The 19,521-nt window shown below is 35.7% G+C and overlaps 3 protein-coding genes across 5 annotated transcripts; 2 read left to right on the forward strand and 1 right to left on the reverse strand.

Annotated features, from left to right (window-relative positions):
* The first annotated feature begins 80 nt into the window (after positions 1 to 80).
* LOC109177364 (digestive organ expansion factor homolog) lies at positions 81 to 11,057 on the forward strand. 3 transcript variants are annotated; one of them, XM_019326736.1, is made up of 26 exons: positions 81 to 242; positions 709 to 830; positions 977 to 1,072; positions 1,162 to 1,273; positions 2,355 to 2,431; positions 2,718 to 2,874; positions 3,673 to 3,808; positions 4,589 to 4,706; positions 4,939 to 5,039; positions 5,147 to 5,272; positions 5,588 to 5,668; positions 6,371 to 6,528; positions 6,791 to 6,863; positions 7,169 to 7,228; positions 7,344 to 7,382; positions 7,491 to 7,579; positions 7,741 to 7,805; positions 7,919 to 7,965; positions 8,562 to 8,621; positions 8,968 to 9,039; positions 9,713 to 9,742; positions 9,859 to 9,953; positions 10,128 to 10,233; positions 10,394 to 10,456; positions 10,546 to 10,608; positions 10,732 to 11,057. In XM_019326736.1, exons 2-26 carry the CDS (start codon positions 800 to 802, stop codon positions 10,804 to 10,806), a joined length of 2,130 nt encoding a protein of 709 aa, XP_019182281.1. In that variant the 5' UTR covers positions 81 to 242; positions 709 to 799; the 3' UTR covers positions 10,807 to 11,057. The 3 variants fall into 3 exon arrangements, with proteins under 3 accessions (XP_019182281.1, XP_019182266.1, XP_019182274.1); XM_019326721.1 differs by lacking the exon at positions 81 to 242 and having other exon boundaries at positions 561 to 830; positions 2,352 to 2,431; XM_019326729.1 differs by lacking the exon at positions 81 to 242 and having other exon boundaries at positions 561 to 830.
* An 898-nt stretch (positions 11,058 to 11,955) lies between these two features.
* Positions 11,956 to 14,098, reverse strand: LOC109177399 (26S proteasome non-ATPase regulatory subunit 9). The gene is made up of 5 exons (XM_019326774.1): positions 13,885 to 14,098; positions 13,637 to 13,697; positions 13,384 to 13,482; positions 12,325 to 12,646; positions 11,956 to 12,212 (listed from the first exon to the last, which is right to left on the reverse strand). The coding sequence occupies exons 1-5, from the start codon at positions 14,023 to 14,025 to the stop codon at positions 12,191 to 12,193; spliced, it is 645 nt and encodes a 214-aa protein (XP_019182319.1). The 5' UTR covers positions 14,026 to 14,098; the 3' UTR covers positions 11,956 to 12,190.
* A 1,043-nt stretch (positions 14,099 to 15,141) lies between these two features.
* LOC109177384 (transmembrane 9 superfamily member 8-like) lies at positions 15,142 to 19,166 on the forward strand. The gene is made up of 7 exons (XM_019326748.1): positions 15,142 to 15,396; positions 16,340 to 16,504; positions 16,633 to 16,742; positions 16,829 to 16,934; positions 17,041 to 17,153; positions 17,498 to 17,648; positions 17,733 to 19,166. Exons 1-7 carry the CDS (start codon positions 15,271 to 15,273, stop codon positions 18,888 to 18,890), a joined length of 1,929 nt encoding a protein of 642 aa, XP_019182293.1. The 5' UTR covers positions 15,142 to 15,270; the 3' UTR covers positions 18,891 to 19,166.
* The last annotated feature ends 355 nt before the right edge of the window (positions 19,167 to 19,521 follow it).

Below are 19,521 nucleotides of genomic sequence, written 5' to 3' on the forward strand. Positions count from 1 at the left end.
CAAAACTTGATATTACAACATACTTTGTCGGTCGGGTCGACCCGTCCAAAATTCCTAATTAATCTCACATTCTCAAGTCTGTCGCCACACGGCCCACACTCCTCTGCTCTCCACGGCTCTGCTCCACCGCCGCCCCCGCCGCCAACCGCCCAGCTCAGTCCAAGCCTCCTTCCTCTGTCTTCGATATCTCCTTCTTCGCTCTACACTTTGTCGCGAAATAGACGACCACAGCTCCTCCTGAGGTTTGCCTTCTCATCACCGCCCCTCCGCCATTGTATATATATTTGTATGTATACATTAATATAGTTATATAATGTTTATATATACATAATACACTGTTGATTAAGAATTAAAAAAAAAAATCAAAAGGAGGGGGTGGTGTGGCGTGGCGGGAGCCGCCTAGCCCGCGGGCCTACGTGGGGGAACTGAGCCAGTAAACCCTAGGCCCGTTAAGGAGTGGACTTTTTTGGCCTGTCCTGTTTAGGCCCACGGGCTGGCGGGCTTTGGCTAGTCCCGTCCCGCCAACCCATATTAACAGCTCTATGTACACTTTTCACAAATCAATGGCATGAACCTCAGGGGTGAATGTGAAATTATTGAAAAGTAGCAGAACCTTGTACAGCGCAGCATTTTGTGATTTGTCTGTGTGTGGGGTTTAGTGTTTAGGGTTTAAGCTCATCATCTCTTCCCGCCATCTCATCTTCACAGCTGCCGGAAGCCTCAATTGTCTCCCCCATCACAAAGCAGTTGATACAACTCTTGGTTGCTGCTTGTGTGAGCCGTAATTTCAGTTTCAAATATGGGGAAACAACGGTTTACCAGAAAGACAGGTTTCCTGCTTGATATCTTCAATCATCCCTACTATTTTGATTGAGATTGATTTTTTTTTTTTAAAGGTGCATTTTCAGCTTGTGTATTAATGACAGTTAACATTTGATTTTTATTTTTATTTTTACCTGTAATTGGAAAAATATAGGTGGAAAGAGACGAAAAAATCAAGAGCCCTTTCGGAAGAACAAGCGCCGTGCCAAAGATGAAAAAATTGAAGAAAGTCCATTGTCAAGTGCTTCAGGTTAGTTGATTAAAGTACTCCATATAATATTTGGAAAAAGAAAATATTTTATTTGCAAAAGTTGGTATCTTTTGTTTTTTTTTTCATAGATGATTCATCGGATGAGAACATAGAGGAAGAATCAGGAATTTCGGATGAAAAAGAAGAAATAGTGAGTTATAGAGAGCCCACAATGTATGAAAACCTGTTGCGGTCATTGAGGTAAATAATCTCTGTTCTATTGCAATGCTAAAGGTTAAACACTTGCCAATATTCTCAATCCTGAAGTTGGAAACTTTAGGGGTATTCACCGTCGCCAGACAATCACCTTGTTGCATGTTTTAGTGTCTATCCTTAAGTCCATAAGAGAGACTATATGCAATGCAAAGGCTAGTCTCCTGTTTATGTTGAGAATTTTGAATTTGGGAAATATAAAGCCTTAAAGAATGTCAGTTTAATAAGTATTTTAATTCTTGAATGTCCATGAGAATCCTTGATGTTTTCTGGAAGGAGTTAAATGGAATGCTATTAAGTCATAAAGCCCATTCTCCCTCCTGCACTTAAAGTTGTATTTCATCTCAGACTTTGTGATTGAATTGGTTTACTTTTGTATAACTATCCCACCCAACCTTCACCTTAAAACTATTCTTCTGATTATTGAGATATTTCCAACATTTTGGAACATCTAACTTCATAGTTCTCAAGGAATTGAAGTACCAAAGGAGTAAGTAACTTTCCGTGTTGATATAGGCTACGCAATATCCTTTCCACTTGCACAATGTTCTAGAAGCCCATAAGATGGACACATGTAGATTTTATTTGTATGTATAGATGTATAGATTTGCATCTGCATGTGTGTGCACTTGTTGTTGTCCTTCATACTTCTTTAGCTAAATGACATGCGCTTGGTAGGTTTTGACTTTGAATTTTCAGTGAAAGAATTGAGTTGCATATTAATATTAATAGTTAACTAGATGCCAAGTTAAGGGCTACTCTAAATAGGGAAAGCCGGAAAGCCAATGGGGACTACTCTTAATTGAAGAGGAGGAAAGTTTACTTACCCAAAAAGACTTAAGATGAAGAGAGTATACTTAGTAGCCAATGAAATGTATTGTATCACAAACTATTTTTCTTTACCTCTAGTGGGCATGAGCTATGTGGTGGGAGCGGTTAATGATGGTATTTCTGGTTTTCTCTGTTCATTTGCTATGAGATTTATTAAATGAAAATATAACAATTAAAGAATTCATTTGATCAAGTAATGTATTCCTTATTCCTTCACAAATTGCTTTGCCTTGTGTAGGCAAAAAGAAGCGGTTTCAACTAACTCAGAAGACGAATTAGATGATGATCTGGAATCAGGTGATGGATCTGGAGAAGGTGAGGAACCTAATGACTGGTGAAAAGCTTTGACAATATATTTTTAGTTTTGCAAACTTCCTTTTGTTTTATATCCCTCCAATTGTAAGTTACGGTAACTTCCCATTGTCTTCAATTGCTTTCTTAAATGGCCACATGTAATTTGTTGTTTAGAGGGTAGTTTTAGTATTGAAAACTGAGGCCATGAGGTTGTGGAGATAAAAAGATGTCCTCTGGTGGAATGGGATGCTTGTGTTCATTTCTAAATCTTTCAATTAATCTAATATCTTCTTTCTTCAAATGGTAGAGTGTGAAAGCGAGTCTTCGGGACCTAGTGATGTCGGAGATGACCACCGAGAATCTGATTTGGGAGTTGATGCTGATTCTGAGGCCTCAGATACAGATGAAGAATATGATGTGAGAGTAAATGATCAGCCTGTTGAGGAGCCATCAATAAACACAAGGTGCACGAGTTTGAGATGCTCTTTCATCTATTTGTTTTCTTTCGTTCTTCTAAATTGTTATGATCACTGCAACGCTTTAATAGTTACCATACATTTGATATACCATAGTATAATTCCAATATTCACCCCCTTCTAGCCCCATATGAACCGTTAGTGATGTACCAAAAAAAAACAAAACTGCATGATATATTGTTGTGGAGTCTAATTCATTCTGTTACCTTAGTTCTCTGATGGCTGCTTACTTGGCAATATGGCTCTAGTATGCAATGGAAATTATTATTCCTTCTACCTATTAAAAAGCAGCATTTTTTTTTTAGAATGATTATTGAACTTTTGCTTTTCATGTGTGTTATAGTGCAGTCTTCACCTAGAAAACACGGACTCCAAATTTATGGATGTCTTCCAGAGATTGACACACCAGGACATGTTGGACACTCCAACTTTCGAGTCCTATGTTTTTAACAATTTTATATTTATTTATAGGAAACATGTATTCAGGTCAATTCACAAACATTGATATTTGGGCACAATTTGGCCACTGTTTTAATCAGATTCAGGGGCAAATTCATAAATTGATTGAATTTTGATAAGATATACCCTGTGTAAATTTTTCATTCCTTGATATGTATTGTATCCATGCTATAACTTTCCTTTCATTTATAGTGGTAAATTAAAACGCTTGTTAAATTTTGAATTTTATATTTCTATATCCAATGCTAGTTGAATTGCTGCAAATGACTCTTAAATTCAGGAATACATGTCTTTTCTAAACTGCATGCTTGATTTTTATACTTGTAGCACTTTTCACAATCATTTGAACTACAAGCTATCTAAAGAAGAGGCTAACAAGCTTTTGGAAAAGAAATTGAACTACAAATGGGAGTCAGAGGCGTCAAATTGCAAGTGGAGGGGTACAGGTGAATGCTTTTTGAAGGTAAGTCTGTCTTGTTTTGCCTATAATTATATGCCTCCTTCCCCTCTGAACTGGTATATTTCTTGGGATACCATTCTTGCATTATTCATTTATGTGTGGTTGTTATAAAGTTCGAGAACATTTATTTATTGATATTAAATTTTTTTTTTCCATTTTTGCACCTTTCTGATTGAATTTCATATATATATATATATATATATATATATATATATATATATATATATATATATATATATATATAGATACATACATACATACATACATAGAATACATTACCACCTTATCCTGTGGGTTGGAAGTTGGAACTGCATTCCAACATACTGGCTGTCTGCCTGTCTCGTTGACCTATAAATCCTGATGATTTGACAAGGGATTGTATTTGGACAATTGATATTTTTTTTTCTGTGTAATTCAATTAGTTCTTTCCTTGTATTGCCATTTTAGTCATCAGGTTGATTTTCCAGCCAAATTTTGTAACATGCTTCCATTGTGATTATGTTAGTTTTAGACTTTTAGTGAATGGTACACTTGCCTTACGCATGTGTGTGTGTGTATTTCTCGAGAAGAAAAAAAGCCTGATACTTTGTGCTGATGACTAGATCCAACTACTGTTCCTGAGTTTCAGCCATGAGAATTTTTAACATTTTCTTGTACAACAGTACATTAAAATGTCTTATACTGCAACATATTAAATTCATGTATTTGTTGTCCAGTTCCTTCAAAGTTTTCTATTGGTTAGGTTCTAAAACATCTTTCTTTGCCCTTCTATATGGTGTGCAGGAAGTAGATGCAAGTTCTGGTCTCAAACCAATAATGTATAAGCATTGGTTGGACATTTATAAGGAGTCTGGCAGCCAAGATTTTCATTCATCCAGGCAGAGATCGTTCTTCTCAATTTGTAAGTGAAGCTGATATATGGCTTGCTGATTTGCGTACAAATGCAAAAAAGAAAGAGTTGATAAGCTTTATCTTTTCTATGCTTGGTTCTCCTTTCCAGACCCCATAGTTTTTATTGCTATCCTTTCTGTTGGAGGGGGAAGGGGGATTTCTTTCAGAATCCATTTCTGTGATTAACTTTTTCTTTCATGCTATCTAGTGTTGTAATTGCTCATTATATCTCTGATACGTAGGCAACAGCTATCGAGATATATTGCATCATAACAAGAAGCCATTTTATCTCAAAGGCCGTGAAGAGGATGCTAGCATCATGGATGCATATATTGCGCACTCAGTAAGATCATTCTTTTCCATTATAGACATCGTTTTCTTCAGTTTTCTTGCTGAAATTCAAAATTCCATCCCCATCCTTTGATAAGTCAAAGATATACTGTTTTGCAGCTCAATCATGTATTCATGACTAGGGACCTTGTGAAGAAGAATGAAGCAAAACTAGCTAAGCTAGAAGGGAAAGGTGAAGCTATGAATAATGAAGCTTTTCTTGACCATGGGTTTACTCGTCCTAAGGTATTCTTTCTGTGTTGAGTAACAAGTGATGAACTTGAGTTTTCTAAGGTGAAGATACGTTTGGCATGAACTATATGCTAGTATAGGGGTTCTATGTGCATATATTTATTTTATTTCCCAGCTGAAATTATTCCAAAAGCTGATCCTTTTCAAAGGACATTCTCTTATCATATTTCTTTATAGTTTACATAAGCTTACAGGATTGCCTTGCTGGTCACTGATGCCACTTTTACAAGTTAACTGAATTTCATATCACCTTATGTAGTAATCTGATATTTATTGAACCAGCTTTAATTAGTTGTAGTTTTTGTTTAGGTTTTGATTCTTCTGCCACTTGCAAGCATTGCACTTCGAGTAGTTCAGAGGTTGATCGAGTTAACACCTCCAAAGTACAAGGTATATCAACTTGTTTGAATTAGGCAGCAAGAAGCTCATTTTACATATTCAAAGTTGTCAAACCTCATTTGTCATTTTGGGGAAAAGTGGGAACCTTATATGTGCTCATAGAGTCACTGCTTTTGAGTATTAATAGCAATATAGTATGTTAACCCATCCCATTTGAAATTGTCCGCAAAATTTAATTTAATACTCCGTATTATAGGAACTGCTATTACTTGAATTATGATTATGATGTCAATGCATGTGTGATACAATTATACTAACATAAGGAATGAATTTCTGGCTATTTGGCTAGGTCTGTTCATTCATGTGTCAGGATTAGTATCGTGGGAATGGTTTTCAGATGTGGTTTTGGATGGGCTTGTTAGTGTAGTTGTTAGCTTAGTTTTTAATGTTATGTGATTGGACAATCTTTGTTAGGACCCATTTATACCAGTCTTACATCATGATGATTACAAATTCTAAATATGCTATACTACTGACTTGTCAACGACTGAGATGAGTTTTTAATTTATAGATGACTTGTCAACTAGACAACTGCTGAGATGATATCCTTTACACTTTATGCACTTATTATTCTCCCTCGTTTTTTAATGGAAAGGCTCCAAGAAACCAAACTCTAACTCTGGAATTGCTTGTTGCTTTTATTTGATTGTCTGTAATTTTAGTCCCAAATTTTTGTGGTGTTGGTTTCCTCAGACTAACATAGAGGAGCGTGAACGCTTTTTTCGAGAGTTTGGAAGTGCGGCAACTGAAGATGACAATGACGATGGAAAGACCTCTAAACCTTCTGACTACAAAGCATTGTTTGGAGGGAATAACAATGACCATTTCATGTTTGGTATTAAGTTTACCAGGTATGTTTTTTATTTTTGTTTTGTTTTGTTTTTTGTTTTTTTTGTTTTTTTTTTTTTTTTGTTTTGTTTCAGACTTACTTCCTCTTGAAAAAAAATTATATGGAAGCCATGTACAGTACCTCTTATGCTTTTTACTTTTCCATATCCTCCTTTTTATTCATTGTCAATGTTCTTTGTGTGTGTGTGTGTGTGTGTGTGTGTGTGTGTGTGTGTGTGTGTGTGTATATATAGTTTTCATTATTTATTTATTGATATCTTGTAGGAGGAGTATACGATTATATGGTGACTTCTATTCTTCAGATATGATTATTGCGTCTCCTCTTGGTTTAGTCACTGTAAGCTTTCTCATGTGTGCTTCTTTTTAATAATGTGTTACTGTAATTAAAAAATTTGATGATCTGTTGTAATACTTTAATGCTTGGTTACCCTCCATTTCTGGGGATTTGTTTAATAATGTCATGCAAGTCCAAATAAATAAAGTGCACCCCTTTGGTCTTCAGTGTTATGTTTTTATTTTAGTTTATTTGTCATTTTTCATTTGTTATATGTGCTGCTATCATGGTGTACTTGCTCCCATTCTAACATATAACACTTTTTCTCACATATCTATAATTTGACTAGATATCTTTATGTACTTCAGAAAATTGGGGAAGCTGAAGTAAATAAAGAGAAAGATGTCGATTATCTTTCTTCTATAGAGGTAATTCTGTCTCCAGGATTGCACTGATATCTTAATGATGCTCATTACTTTTGTTCAAGTACTTAGGACGAGGTTCATACCTTCTTAAATACTAAGGGAGTTTGTTTTTAAACAGATTCTAATTATTGATCATGCAGATATCATATTAATGCAGGTATGCTACAAACTATTTATGTGCATTTGGTGTATGTATTTGCCTTCTTTTTTTTAATAATAATAATAAATTTGTTTTCCATTTCTTATTTCAAACTATTTTTGGTAGAATTGGTCACATGTGAACACGGTAGTCAAGCAATTGAACCAGATACCTTCTCAGCAGCGTGGAACGGATATTATGCGCATAAGACAATGGTATGTTTGTTATAAGCTGCATTTTTTGTTTGTTGTATTGATTTCCCCAATCCTCTCATTTTCCCATGGGGTCTCTTACCCTCACAAATTGTAAATACTATTTTAAAGATTAATCATATCATCTCTTTGAATTTTGATTTGATTTCAAATGATGACTGTAGGTACTTAGATGGACAAGCACCATTCTACAGACAAACAATGATTTTTAGTTCACATGTAAACCCAGGTGACAAACCTGATATGATCTATTTATGCAATGATAATCCGTTAAGGCAACTATTAAAAACTTCAGTAGTAATAGTGATTAACCTTTCTTTTTCCTTTTTAACCCTTCTGCAGATATCAATGCTTTATTCAACCACCATTGCCTCAACTATGAGGGAAAGGTTTGTATATCATATATTGAGACATTGAGTAGTGTTTTGTTGACATTAATTAAGATCTTATTCTGGTGATAATTGTTGGGCAGCATGAGAATGGTTAAATTTCTAGTAGGATGATTTACCTCTGAGAGTTGGGTTTTCTATCATGATATGTTATAAGTTGCTCTCTCTTTATTTGCATAGTCTTCTCATTTAGATCAACTATTGGGAGCCGGGAGGGTATCCATAATTCCTATTAATGAAAAAAAAATTTCTGACCATGGCATGACCACTTCAACAAGGAGCCATTTATACATGGGCTGAACTTGCAAAACATATTATATGCTTGACAATAATTTTTAAGTCATTGATGTAAACTAAAAACCAAGAGTACCATTAGCACTGCTCTTTTGGTTAGACATTTTCCAGCACTGTTGTAACTTCTCTTTTTATCATTGAGCTTTTACTTTAAATGAATATTCTTATGTAATCATAAGAAGCTAACAAGTAATATAAATCGAAGGAAGAAATGAAGAATTAAATGGGGTTAAGCAAATTTTCCTAAATAAAAGTCGACCATTTCTGTTAAAAGGATTCTCAATTAGGAATTGTCTTTGCAGGTTAAAGTGGTATGTGACAATAAAGGTGTTCTACCAAAAGTAGTGCTTCAAATACGCCAGGTATATTTGATAGGTTTTATATCTACTATATATGGCCAGCTAAACCTATATGCTCCTTGATACTATGTGGGTACTTTTCCTAGGCTGTGCTCAATGATGTCAGATATCATGGTCTCAATTTTCCCAAACAGCTTTGACAAGATTTATATTTATTTTAATTGCTTCTTACTTGATTGGCTTGCATGCTACTGTTTTCCTCCCACCTTCTTTGTTTTGGTTACACTATGCTTTACGCTTTTTGGGTAACAAATTTTTTGTTAGTGTTGTCACAGTGGAATATTTAGTTGTGCACATGCACTTTTCCCGTTCACCCTCAAATGTGTTTTCCTACTTCTTGACCCTACAGGTTTATGAACGTTTCGATACTAAGACAATAGAAGATGCAGATGAATCTCGTTTTGAATATTTTACTAAACAGGTAAGTCTCTCATTTGGTTTATTGGGTTATCTATGTAGACAATGGTCCAATACATAATTTCATGTCTCGCTCCTTCAACTAAGGAATTATTGATTGCATGCTGAAGAGGGCTTGTCACACGGACCTATTTTACTTTAATGATAAAAATCTCCTTCGGTAAGGTAGTCAACCAGGTTGTTCAACTATAAGATATTAAGATGTAAATGAGGTCCACTAGAGATTAAGGAGAGCAATATACAATTCCATTTTTTATATTAGAAGCATAAGTTCATCAGCTTGTAAAGAATGAAAATACGAGTAACTTAAAACTTGGAAAATATAAACATTAAAGTACCTAGTACCTACACGATTCTGTCATTTCAAGATCAGTATTAACCTCAGTGGTGTTTAGTAATTGATTAGTACTATCATCAGTCAGCATTAAGTTATTATGTTCATATGTTGAAGGAAAATAACAAAAGTCTATTCCATTGTATCTTATTCCCTGATTGACTAATTGTTTCAATGTTTTTAAGGGGAAGATTCGTTTCCTTAAGACTGACATGATTACATTAGTGATTTTAAGATGAATCGATTTGAAAATCATTGGCTTTTTATTTAAGATTATATTTTCAAATATAATGTTGAATTTGAGAGGAGAAACTACAGTTTTACATACTCTGTACTTCTGCAGGTGTATCCTAAGATAAAAGATTCAATACAGGTATCTCTTTATTGGGTTTGACAAATACTTATCCTCCTCCCTTCCTCTCATATACCTCTTCCTCTTTCTATAACTAATCTAATATTGAACATTTCTATAATACTCTCTCAATACAGGGTGGCACCATGATATTCATTAGTTCTTACTTTGATTTTGTCCGGTTAAGAAATTTCCTGAAGTCACAGGAGGCGTCGTTTTGTATGCTGGGAGAGTAAGGAACTATCTTCTGTTTTTTTTTTTTTTTTTTTTTTTTTTTTTGGGGGGGGGGGGGGGGGGGGGGGGTGAATAAGCATGGATTTTTTATTTTTGGGCAAGCGCAATCTTTTGGAAGTGAACCATTATATATTTAGAAGTTCCACTCTATTTTGTTTTACTATGTATCTAGGTACACAAAACAAAGTGATATCTCTCGCGCAAGAGTTTGGTTCTTTAATGGAAATCGGAAAATCATGCTCTACACTGAGAGAGCTCACTTCTATCACAGATACAAGGTTCTCATTTCCTTATTTCCAGAAGTGTGATTTCTTTGATTTTTTATTTTTTTCTGATATTCATTTTTCACATCAAGATCTCTTTTTTACTATCACCATCATTTCATTATGCCTGGGAGTTTTGCACTGATGTTTATCTTTCAATTGTTCTTTGGTAAAGATTCGTGGCATTCAAAACCTGATCATCTATTCGCTGCCAGAGAGGAAAGAAATTTACCCTGAGGTTAGCACAGTTTTTTTTTTCTCCCCCTTACAGTCATCGTAGTAGTTCAAAATATCATTCAGGGTATCATTGTTTTTATTGTGTCGCAGATTGCTAATATGCTACAAGGCACGACTTGCACAGTTTTGTTTTCTCGCTTTGACCTCCTCCGGGTATTGTCTTATTCAGCCACCCTCTTTTCCTCGTCTCAGTCTGACTTTTTTGTAACTCCTGAAATGCATTCCGTCATCTTTCTGTTACGAGTCATTGCTCATTCATTTGTCGTTGCCATTCAGCTTGAAAGAATCGTCGGTTCTGCTGCTGCAAAACGGATGGTATCCTCAGACCAAGGCATGTTCATCTTTGCTTAAAATTAGATCAACAGTTGATGCATGGATCCCAGGAAGCTTGAGAGCAGTAGTTGCATGAATTCCTTGCTCCAAAATTTTGTACCTCACAAGTTTTTCTTTCAAAATTTTTGGGAAAGACTTCACTGAATCAATCCAATTGTCATTTATTTTGCTTTCTAGTCATAGATAGGAACAACTTGTGTACCCAATGTATTCAATCTTTAGATTGTTGTGTTTATTATAAACAATAATTAAAATTTGATTCTGACTTCCTTCAGGCATTTTTATATTTGATAAGATCATTTTCTTAGTGTAGTTTACCTCTTTTATTTTCATATTTGTTAAGATAATTTTTCTAAAATAATTTATCTCTTTTCTGTAATTTACATGGTTAAAAAATCGCTAGCCGTTTTTTAGGAGCTCGTGAGTCCGGTCACTTCGTTTCTTTTTCCTTTTCCCCGTCATTTTGATTTTTGGGCAAGTCATTTCGTTTTTTGGCCAAGTTGCTTTTCTTTTTGTTCAATTCACTTTCTTTTCCTTTTTCCTATGTAAGTTTTGGAAATACCCCATTCATTGGTCCGAAATCAACATCTATGAGACTATAAATTGAAAGGTTCGAGTGATAAACTTTACAATCAGTTTAAAATCAATAGGTTTTCAAATTGTTCATTTGAAAAAATTGAATTACTTCTTGCTTTTAATAACAAAGATTCTTATTTCTTAATGATATTCTACGATCAAGACTCCTAAAAATCAAATCAAGACAATTTCACTAAATCCCATATGCTTAAGCAACGATTAATTGGTCCCTAAATATTTGTGTATTTTTTATTTTTAAAATTATTTTTAATTTTTTTTTTTTAATTTTAAGACTTATATTAATTATTTAATATTATAATAGTCAATACTAAAATATTAAATATTTTTAAAAAACATCTCAAATTTGAAGAATTTAAAATTATTTCACTCAAAACAATGTCATTTTGAGTGAAATAACGTATTTAAAAAAAAAAAAAAAAAAACAATAACTAATCAGCCAACTAGGTCACCTAGTCGGTGCCTAAAAAGCTTAGTCGGCCATCTAAATTACCAATTACTGTGATACGTTCGTTAGGTGGCAGGCTACAGAATTTTTGCAACACCGGTAATTTGTTGGTTTTTACATCTGTATGGGGAAAAAGGGCCTTTTAGTCTATTAATTGTGCTTCATCTGTATCAAATAACAAAGAAATATTCTTGCAATAACATAATTGCAGTCTATGAATGATCAGAAACACAGGACATTAAGGGATAATGGGAAAAAAAAAAAGATCACTGGATAAACAAGCCACAGCTGAACTGTTTGTTGTCCAGAATAATTTATAGTGTATGCAGGGATGGGCAGTTCTAATGGTGCAATCTTCCATCATAAGATTCGAAAGTGACACCTGAAAGTTATCCCAACATCATTGTTAGTTAATTGTGGTCCAGATCAAGAATAAGAAAGACACTTGAAATAGGAATACGCTCTATGAAATTCGTGGCGATAAATTAGCATACCCTAGCAAGCCGCGCCCCTCCCATGCTCTAGGTGTCACCGATAAGTTAACCAGAGTGCCCTGTCTAATAACCACCATTGATATTGCACGGCCCTGATTTCTCTGTGCTTCACCTGCAAGCCTTTGCAATAAGTTATCACTGGACTCCATATCACCAAATTTTACGACCTGATCCCCAAGTTGCACTCCATCTTCTGCTGCTGGGGATGCCTCAGTAATTTCATCAACCAGAGCAAAGGGTTTGCTAACAATATCAACATCCATGGCACTACTTGGAGTAGTTGTGGCAATGAAATTGGAAGACGTAGAGGATGTAAGGTTCCCTGCAGAGATTTGAACATTAGAGACGTATTACTCAAGTCTAAAGCTGAAAAGTACTTGATCTATAACGCTGCTATACATCTGAACAGTGAATTTCCGACAACCACAAATCAAAAGTAACACTTACAATGTTATAACCATTAGCCACTATTTTCTGAAGATTTGAAGAGGACTAATGATGAAAATATGAAAATCAATGCAATCAGTATGTACTTGTTAAAACATGCAGAGCACAACTATATCAAACTATGATATAAACATATTGTACACGGAGGGGCATGCCAACAAAAGAGCCACCTCCTCCGTTCAATACATATTCCCTTATACGGAGTATTTTTTCACAGGTGTATTTGACTCAACTTGTAGCATGCATGAATAACAGAATAAGAATATGAAAAAGAAAGGAACTTGCACTTACGCCATCACTATAACACTCAAACAAAGGACTTCTTTGGGAGCAATCTAGCCAAGTTGGTGAGGCAATTGACTTTGTAACAACAAGGTTACAAGTTCGACTCCCGACATGAGCGGCCTAAAGGCCTTCATGGTTTGAGCCACTCAGATATGGATAATCTAGGCTATTTTAGCTCTTTTGCTGGCTAGGGTCACAAGGCGGGGTTTACGCCATGCACACCACACCCTCAGGTAGTGGCTACAGTTTCAGACATCACTCAGAAAGAAAAAAAAAAAAAAAAAAAACAGATAAACAAATGACTTCTTTACATAGAGTGGCAAATACCAGAATCTTGAGAAGGTCCAGAAGCAAGCCTAGCCGAATGCAGAACTTGGATGTTTTGGCTTATTTTCTCTGTGACATTCTTGTGATCATTCCGCAGCACTGCATTTGTGGGAAAAAGGCTTCAGCAAGAGTGATTGCACAATAGAAAAAAAAAAAAAAAAAAAAAATTCCATCAACATTACCAACTTAAGTTTATAAACACAACTATCTGCTAGCTAAAATTCACCATGAAAACAAACGTCATGGAAGTTACCTGCAAGTCTTTGCCGATTAGCACGAATACTCATAATATCAACATCTTCTCTAGGGAAGCCCTAAATTATAAGAGAGGCGGATGAAGCCCACATTTAAAAAAAATTAAAAAAAAAAATCATTCAATGTAGAAGAATCCATTCAAATTGAAACTTAGAGCAGTTTCACATCCACCACTTGGGCGGCGCTCCATCCTACAAACCACAATTTATTATATATAATGTTGAGAAAGTGAGAGGGGGCGCTTACCTCTGAATCGAGAAGATTACCGGAGAGGCCAGGGCCTCCGGGACAGCAGAGGCTTTCAATAATTGCATTCATCTCAAGCTCCATGGCAGTCCTCAGCTCCATCAGCTTCGTCGTCTCTGCTTTCAGGTTCGTTCCCACCATTTTTCTCTGCAAAATTTCCACTAGGGTTTTTCTGCTCCAGAGCTAAACAAGCTTTCCAGAAATGTGAGACAATCAATATTCAATATGGTGGGTTTCTTGCCCGGGGGTTCAACACTCACGTGCGACGCACGCCCCCCTACTTTTTTTTTTTTTTTTTCCCAATTTCTAATAAAACTCCTAATTTAAACAAAATTTTAAATTTTAGGCATTTTAGTTATCAGGACTATGTGGTCTAATGGTACCCGGGTTGGACTTCCATTTGGAAGATTATTATGAGTTCGAACCTCTTATTGATTCTTTGTGTTTCAGTAGGTTGAGAAAGTATATGGACAGATACTACAATGTAATAGAGTCAGTCACTTTCAAAAAAAAAAAGTTATCATGTTAAATATATTGTACTCAGTTGACAAATGTCATAGGTCCAAAATATTGTTATAAAATTCATTAATAATGGATTTAATAGAGATGTCACCCGTGACACTCTAAATAAAAGATTATATATAAAGACATAATAAATTAGTTTATTCTGACCCATTTGTTCCTAATGGTTCATTTGCCCCATTGATTATTTAGCAATTATTATTGTATGGATCATACTCTCAAATAATGTATATTCAATATAAAAATAATATATTTTTAGTATATTAAAAATGTACATTGTATTCACAAAAAATATATTATTTTGTATAATGTATATTCAGTACATGAATAATGTACTTTTTATTATGATTTACACAGCACTGTAAATAACCATTATTTGGTGTTGTTTTATGTTTGTTTGAATTTTTGTTGTATTGTTTTGTCGGTTTTTATTAGTTAACGTTAGGACATATGCTTGTGTCTAGTTTTGTATTTTAAAAAAAAATATTATAACAAAATTAGTTTTTATTTATTTAAATTTTTATTTTTAATAAAATATTGCTTAACATGGAAATAAAATAAGAGCATTAAATTAAAAATACGATTTTATTTTTCACCTATACATATATATTTATTCCGTATGTTACGCAGTGGAGTGGTAAAAAAACGTGAACCGACACCAACACTACTCCTAGAGTCGTAGGTTATGTTCCACAGTGACCCATGTCAACACACACATATATAGGACCACCCGAACGTCCATATATATATTCTAGACTAGACTAGATATATATAGAGAGAGAGAGAGATAGTTTTAGAAAGAGAAAGGGTGAGAGGAGAAGATCTAGATCTTGAAGGATTAGTTTGAGGTGAGAGTTGTAAGCCATGGAGGTTGCAAGACCTCAGTTGATTCCGCCATGGATCTCTGTCTGCTTCTTCTTCTCCTTGTGTTTCTTCTCCAAGGTTCACTCTTTCTACCTCCCTGGTGTCGCTCCCCAAGATTTCAAACAGGTATATATATAGCTCTACATACAAACATACATACAGTGTATATATTAATTGATCTCACCAGCATTTTTGGTGGAATGGCTTAACGTTAGTTTGTTAAGGTTGTTTTACATTGTCGTTTATAGAAAAGATTTGAGCTTTTTTGTATAGATGAAGTATGCTATGCACCTAGAGTGTAAACAAGCAAGTTAATTGCCATTATGGATGCAAAACTTGATCTTAAAGATAACAGTTTTAATGTTGTGAAGTCTTATTGATTCAAATATGAGATCAGAAGTTCAGGCAATTGATGGGGTATTTGGATGTTACAAGTCTTGATTTACTTGATTAGTATAGTGTGAACACCCTTTGTAATCAAACTATTATTGGCCTACAATGAATTGGTCATTTCAAGATAATGGTGAACTAACCAATCATGCTCACATTTTGCTTTGGGTCATTTGCAAGTAATTTGGGATATAATGATTGTTTGAGGTAATTTTTCTTGATTTATTGACTGATTTTGCTGACGATGTTTTTAAGACCAAGTCTATCCAATGGCAAGCACGATTTTAATCCACCCGAACACTTCCCCTAATAAAAGGGGGTTGTGAGGAAACTACCTCACTTCGTTGAGTGATGAGGGAAACCCACAACTACAGTCCGAGGGTGTGCACTGGGTAAATCCCGCCTTGTGAGGACCTAAACTAGTCTAGGTTGCCCATAGCTGACCATCTCAATCCAAGAAGTCTGAGGGTGTACACCGGTTAAATCCTGCCTTGCGAGGACCTAAACTAGTCTAGGTTGCCCATAGCTGATCAGCTCAATCCAAGAAGGCCAATAGGCTGTTCCCGCTAAACTACCTCATTTTTATAATAAAATTATGAGCTATGTGGAGATCAAAGAATTTTTTGGGCTTCCTTAATGAAGCTCTCTTATGAGGTAAGCTTACCTTTTTCTTTTGCAGGGTGATCCTTTGAAAGTGAAAGTGAACAAACTGACCTCTACTAAAACTCAACTTCCCTATTCGTTCTACTCCCTTCCTTACTGCAAGCCAGGCCACATTGTGGACAGTGCGGAGAATCTTGGTGAAGTTCTTCGTGGTGATCGTATTGAGAACTCTGTTTTTGAGGTTAGTTAATTTTGTTGTAAAATAAGAGAAACAGGCATAATGAAATTTGATCCCTATTACACTGTAACTTCTTAGTTCTGAAGCATGGAAACTAAGTTCTAACTTCTAAGTGAGGTTGTTGTATGCAGTTTCATATGAGGGAACAAGAAACATGCAAAGTTGCATGCCGTATTGTTCTTGATGCAAAAGCGGCTAAAGAGTTTAAGGAGAAGATAGACGATGAGTATCGGGTGAATATGTAAGAAACTCTTTTGAAGTTTTTCTCGTGCAACAGTTTTTGTCAAGTAATCATTTGTGTCTAACATGGGTTTATGTAATTCGTAGGATTTTGGATAATCTTCCACTAGTGATGCCCATAAAGAGGCCAGATCTGGACTCTATTGTCTATCAACATGGATTTCATGTTGGTTTGAAAGGACAATATGCTGGAGTATGTATCGGATCTATTTCGGTTTTTTTAGTGGCTGGTGTTTGAACTTTGTGACATTTCTAATGTTGGGTTGTTTTGATGGAATCTTATGTTTTTCTTTTCATAGAGCAAAGAGGAAAAGTTTTTCATCCACAACCACTTGGCATTCACGGTTAAGTTTCACAAGGATGAACAAACAGATGCTGCAAGAATTGTTGGATTTGAAGTCAAGCCTTTCAGGTCAGATACTGCCACATATATCTGTACTTTTCCTCTGTTAGCTTTTATATGTTATGCTTTTATATGTTATAATTTAAGATTGGGTCAGGTCACTCAACTGGGCTATAATGCACATGGGCCAAACCACCCTAAAAGATTGAATCCTTGTGTTAGCTTGTAGTGGACCGAACAAGCTCTAATACCATGTTATAATGCACATGGGCAAAACCACACTAAAAGATTGAATCCAACCAATTAGAAAGTCTAACCCATGGCTTTATAAACCCATATGTTCTCTCTTATTTTATCAATGTGGGACTCTTAACAGTATGCTGATCTTTTAACTATGTTTTTCATTGCTCCAGCGTGAAACATGAATATGACGGGAAATGGAAAGACAATACACAGCTGAAAACGTGTGATGTCAACGCTAAACGCACTGTTACAAGCTCTGATTCTCCCCAAGAGGTTGAAGAAAACAAGGAAATAATCTTCACATACGATGTTAAGTTTGAGGTAACATATATTTTAAACAATGCATAGAAAAAAAAAGTTCTCTTTCTTGAAAACTGGCGATGTAATTACTTCTCAAACTTGCAGGAGAGTGATATCAAGTGGGCATCCAGATGGGACTCCTATCTTCTAATGGCTGATGATCAGATTCACTGGTTCTCGATTGTAAATTCTTTGATGATCGTACTTTTCCTATCGGGAATGGTGGCAATGATCATGTTGCGAACTCTCTACCGTGATATCTCGAAATACAACCAATTGGAGACCCAGGAAGAAGCTCAAGAAGAAACGGGATGGAAGCTGGTCCATGGCGATGTCTTCAGGGCTCCAACAAACTCGGATTTGCTATGTGTATATGTTGGAACTGGAGTTCAGTTCTTGTGCATGACACTAGTGACTATGATATTTGCTGCTCTTGGATTCTTATCGCCTTCGAACCGTGGAGGATTGATGACTGCTATGCTTCTTCTGTGGGCATTTATGGGTGTGTTTGCTGGGTACGCATCGGCTCGTCTCTACAAGATGTTTAAAGGATCGGATTGGAAGAAAATCACGCTCTGGACAGCGTTCATGTTCCCGGGAACAGTTTTCGCCGTTTTCTTTGTGCTGAATGCTATAATTTGGGGCGAGAAATCTTCAGGGGCTGTACCATTTGGAACCATGTTTGCGTTGGTTTTCTTGTGGTTTGGAATCTCAGTCCCGCTCGTTTTCGTTGGTAGTTATGTTGGATTCAAGAAGCCAGCTATTGAGGAGCCCGTCAAAACGAATAAAATCCCACGACAGATACCCGAGCAGGCCTGGTACATGAATCCGGTTTTCTCCATCTTGACCGGAGGCATATTGCCGTTTGGAGCTGTATTTATCGAGCTCTTTTTCATCCTTACTTCCATCTGGTTGAATCAGTTCTACTACATCTTCGGGTTCCTCTTCATCGTGTTTGTCATCCTGATCGTCACCTGTGCTGAGATCACGATCGTTCTGTGCTATTTCCAGCTATGCAGCGAGGACTACCTCTGGTGGTGGAGATCATACCTTACTGCAGCTTCATCGGCGCTCTACCTCTTCCTTTATGCAGCGTTCTATTTCTTTACTAAGCTCGAGATCACAAAGCTCGTTTCTGGCATTCTCTATTTCGGGTACATGCTGATTGCATCATATGCTTTCTTTGTGCTGACTGGAACTATCGGGTTCTATGCTTGCTTTTGGTTCACAAGGCTCATCTACTCATCGGTTAAGATCGACTAAATGGGCTGATAGTAACAAAGAAACCACATTGTATCTCTATATTGATGCATGCTTCGATTTTTCAGCAGAAATACATGCTTGTGAATACGGGCTACTTTCGAGGCTTGTTTTGTCTCTTTGTCATTCTCTACTGTTGAGCATTTGAAGAGTTAGACACAATGTTTAGAATTCTTTTGAGGAAAACATGTAATGCACTTATGAACTCACAAGTTGGTTATGTTGCTGACAACTACTATGATTCTATGAATGAAAATGTTTGTATTATTTAGTTATTTATGTTCCTTAGCCCTTAGTACTTGATCTCTTATGGATGATTGTTTGTTTTCAAGTTATAGGTGCAACACCATCTATCAATCCAAGGATGAATGTGTGTTGGTTGGGTTGTTTTCAAGTTTTAACGGGAGCAGTCTATTGGCGTGTTTAGTTTGAGATGGTCAATTATGGATAATTTAGACTGGTTTACTTCTTTGTGGTTATTTGTTGACAAGTTTGAGACAGATAACTATGAGCAATTTAGACTGATTTACCTTCTTGTGTTCATTTGTTGACTACAATTGCAAAACTTGGTGCATTACTTTTGGATAATGTTAGAGTTATAAATTAAACTTTTTTGGAATAAGAGTTAAATTAT

This window comes from Ipomoea nil, unplaced genomic scaffold, assembly GCF_001879475.1.
Source record: "Ipomoea nil cultivar Tokyo-kokei standard unplaced genomic scaffold, Asagao_1.1 scaffold0176, whole genome shotgun sequence".
NCBI classification, from domain to species: Eukaryota; Viridiplantae; Streptophyta; class Magnoliopsida; order Solanales; family Convolvulaceae; genus Ipomoea; species Ipomoea nil.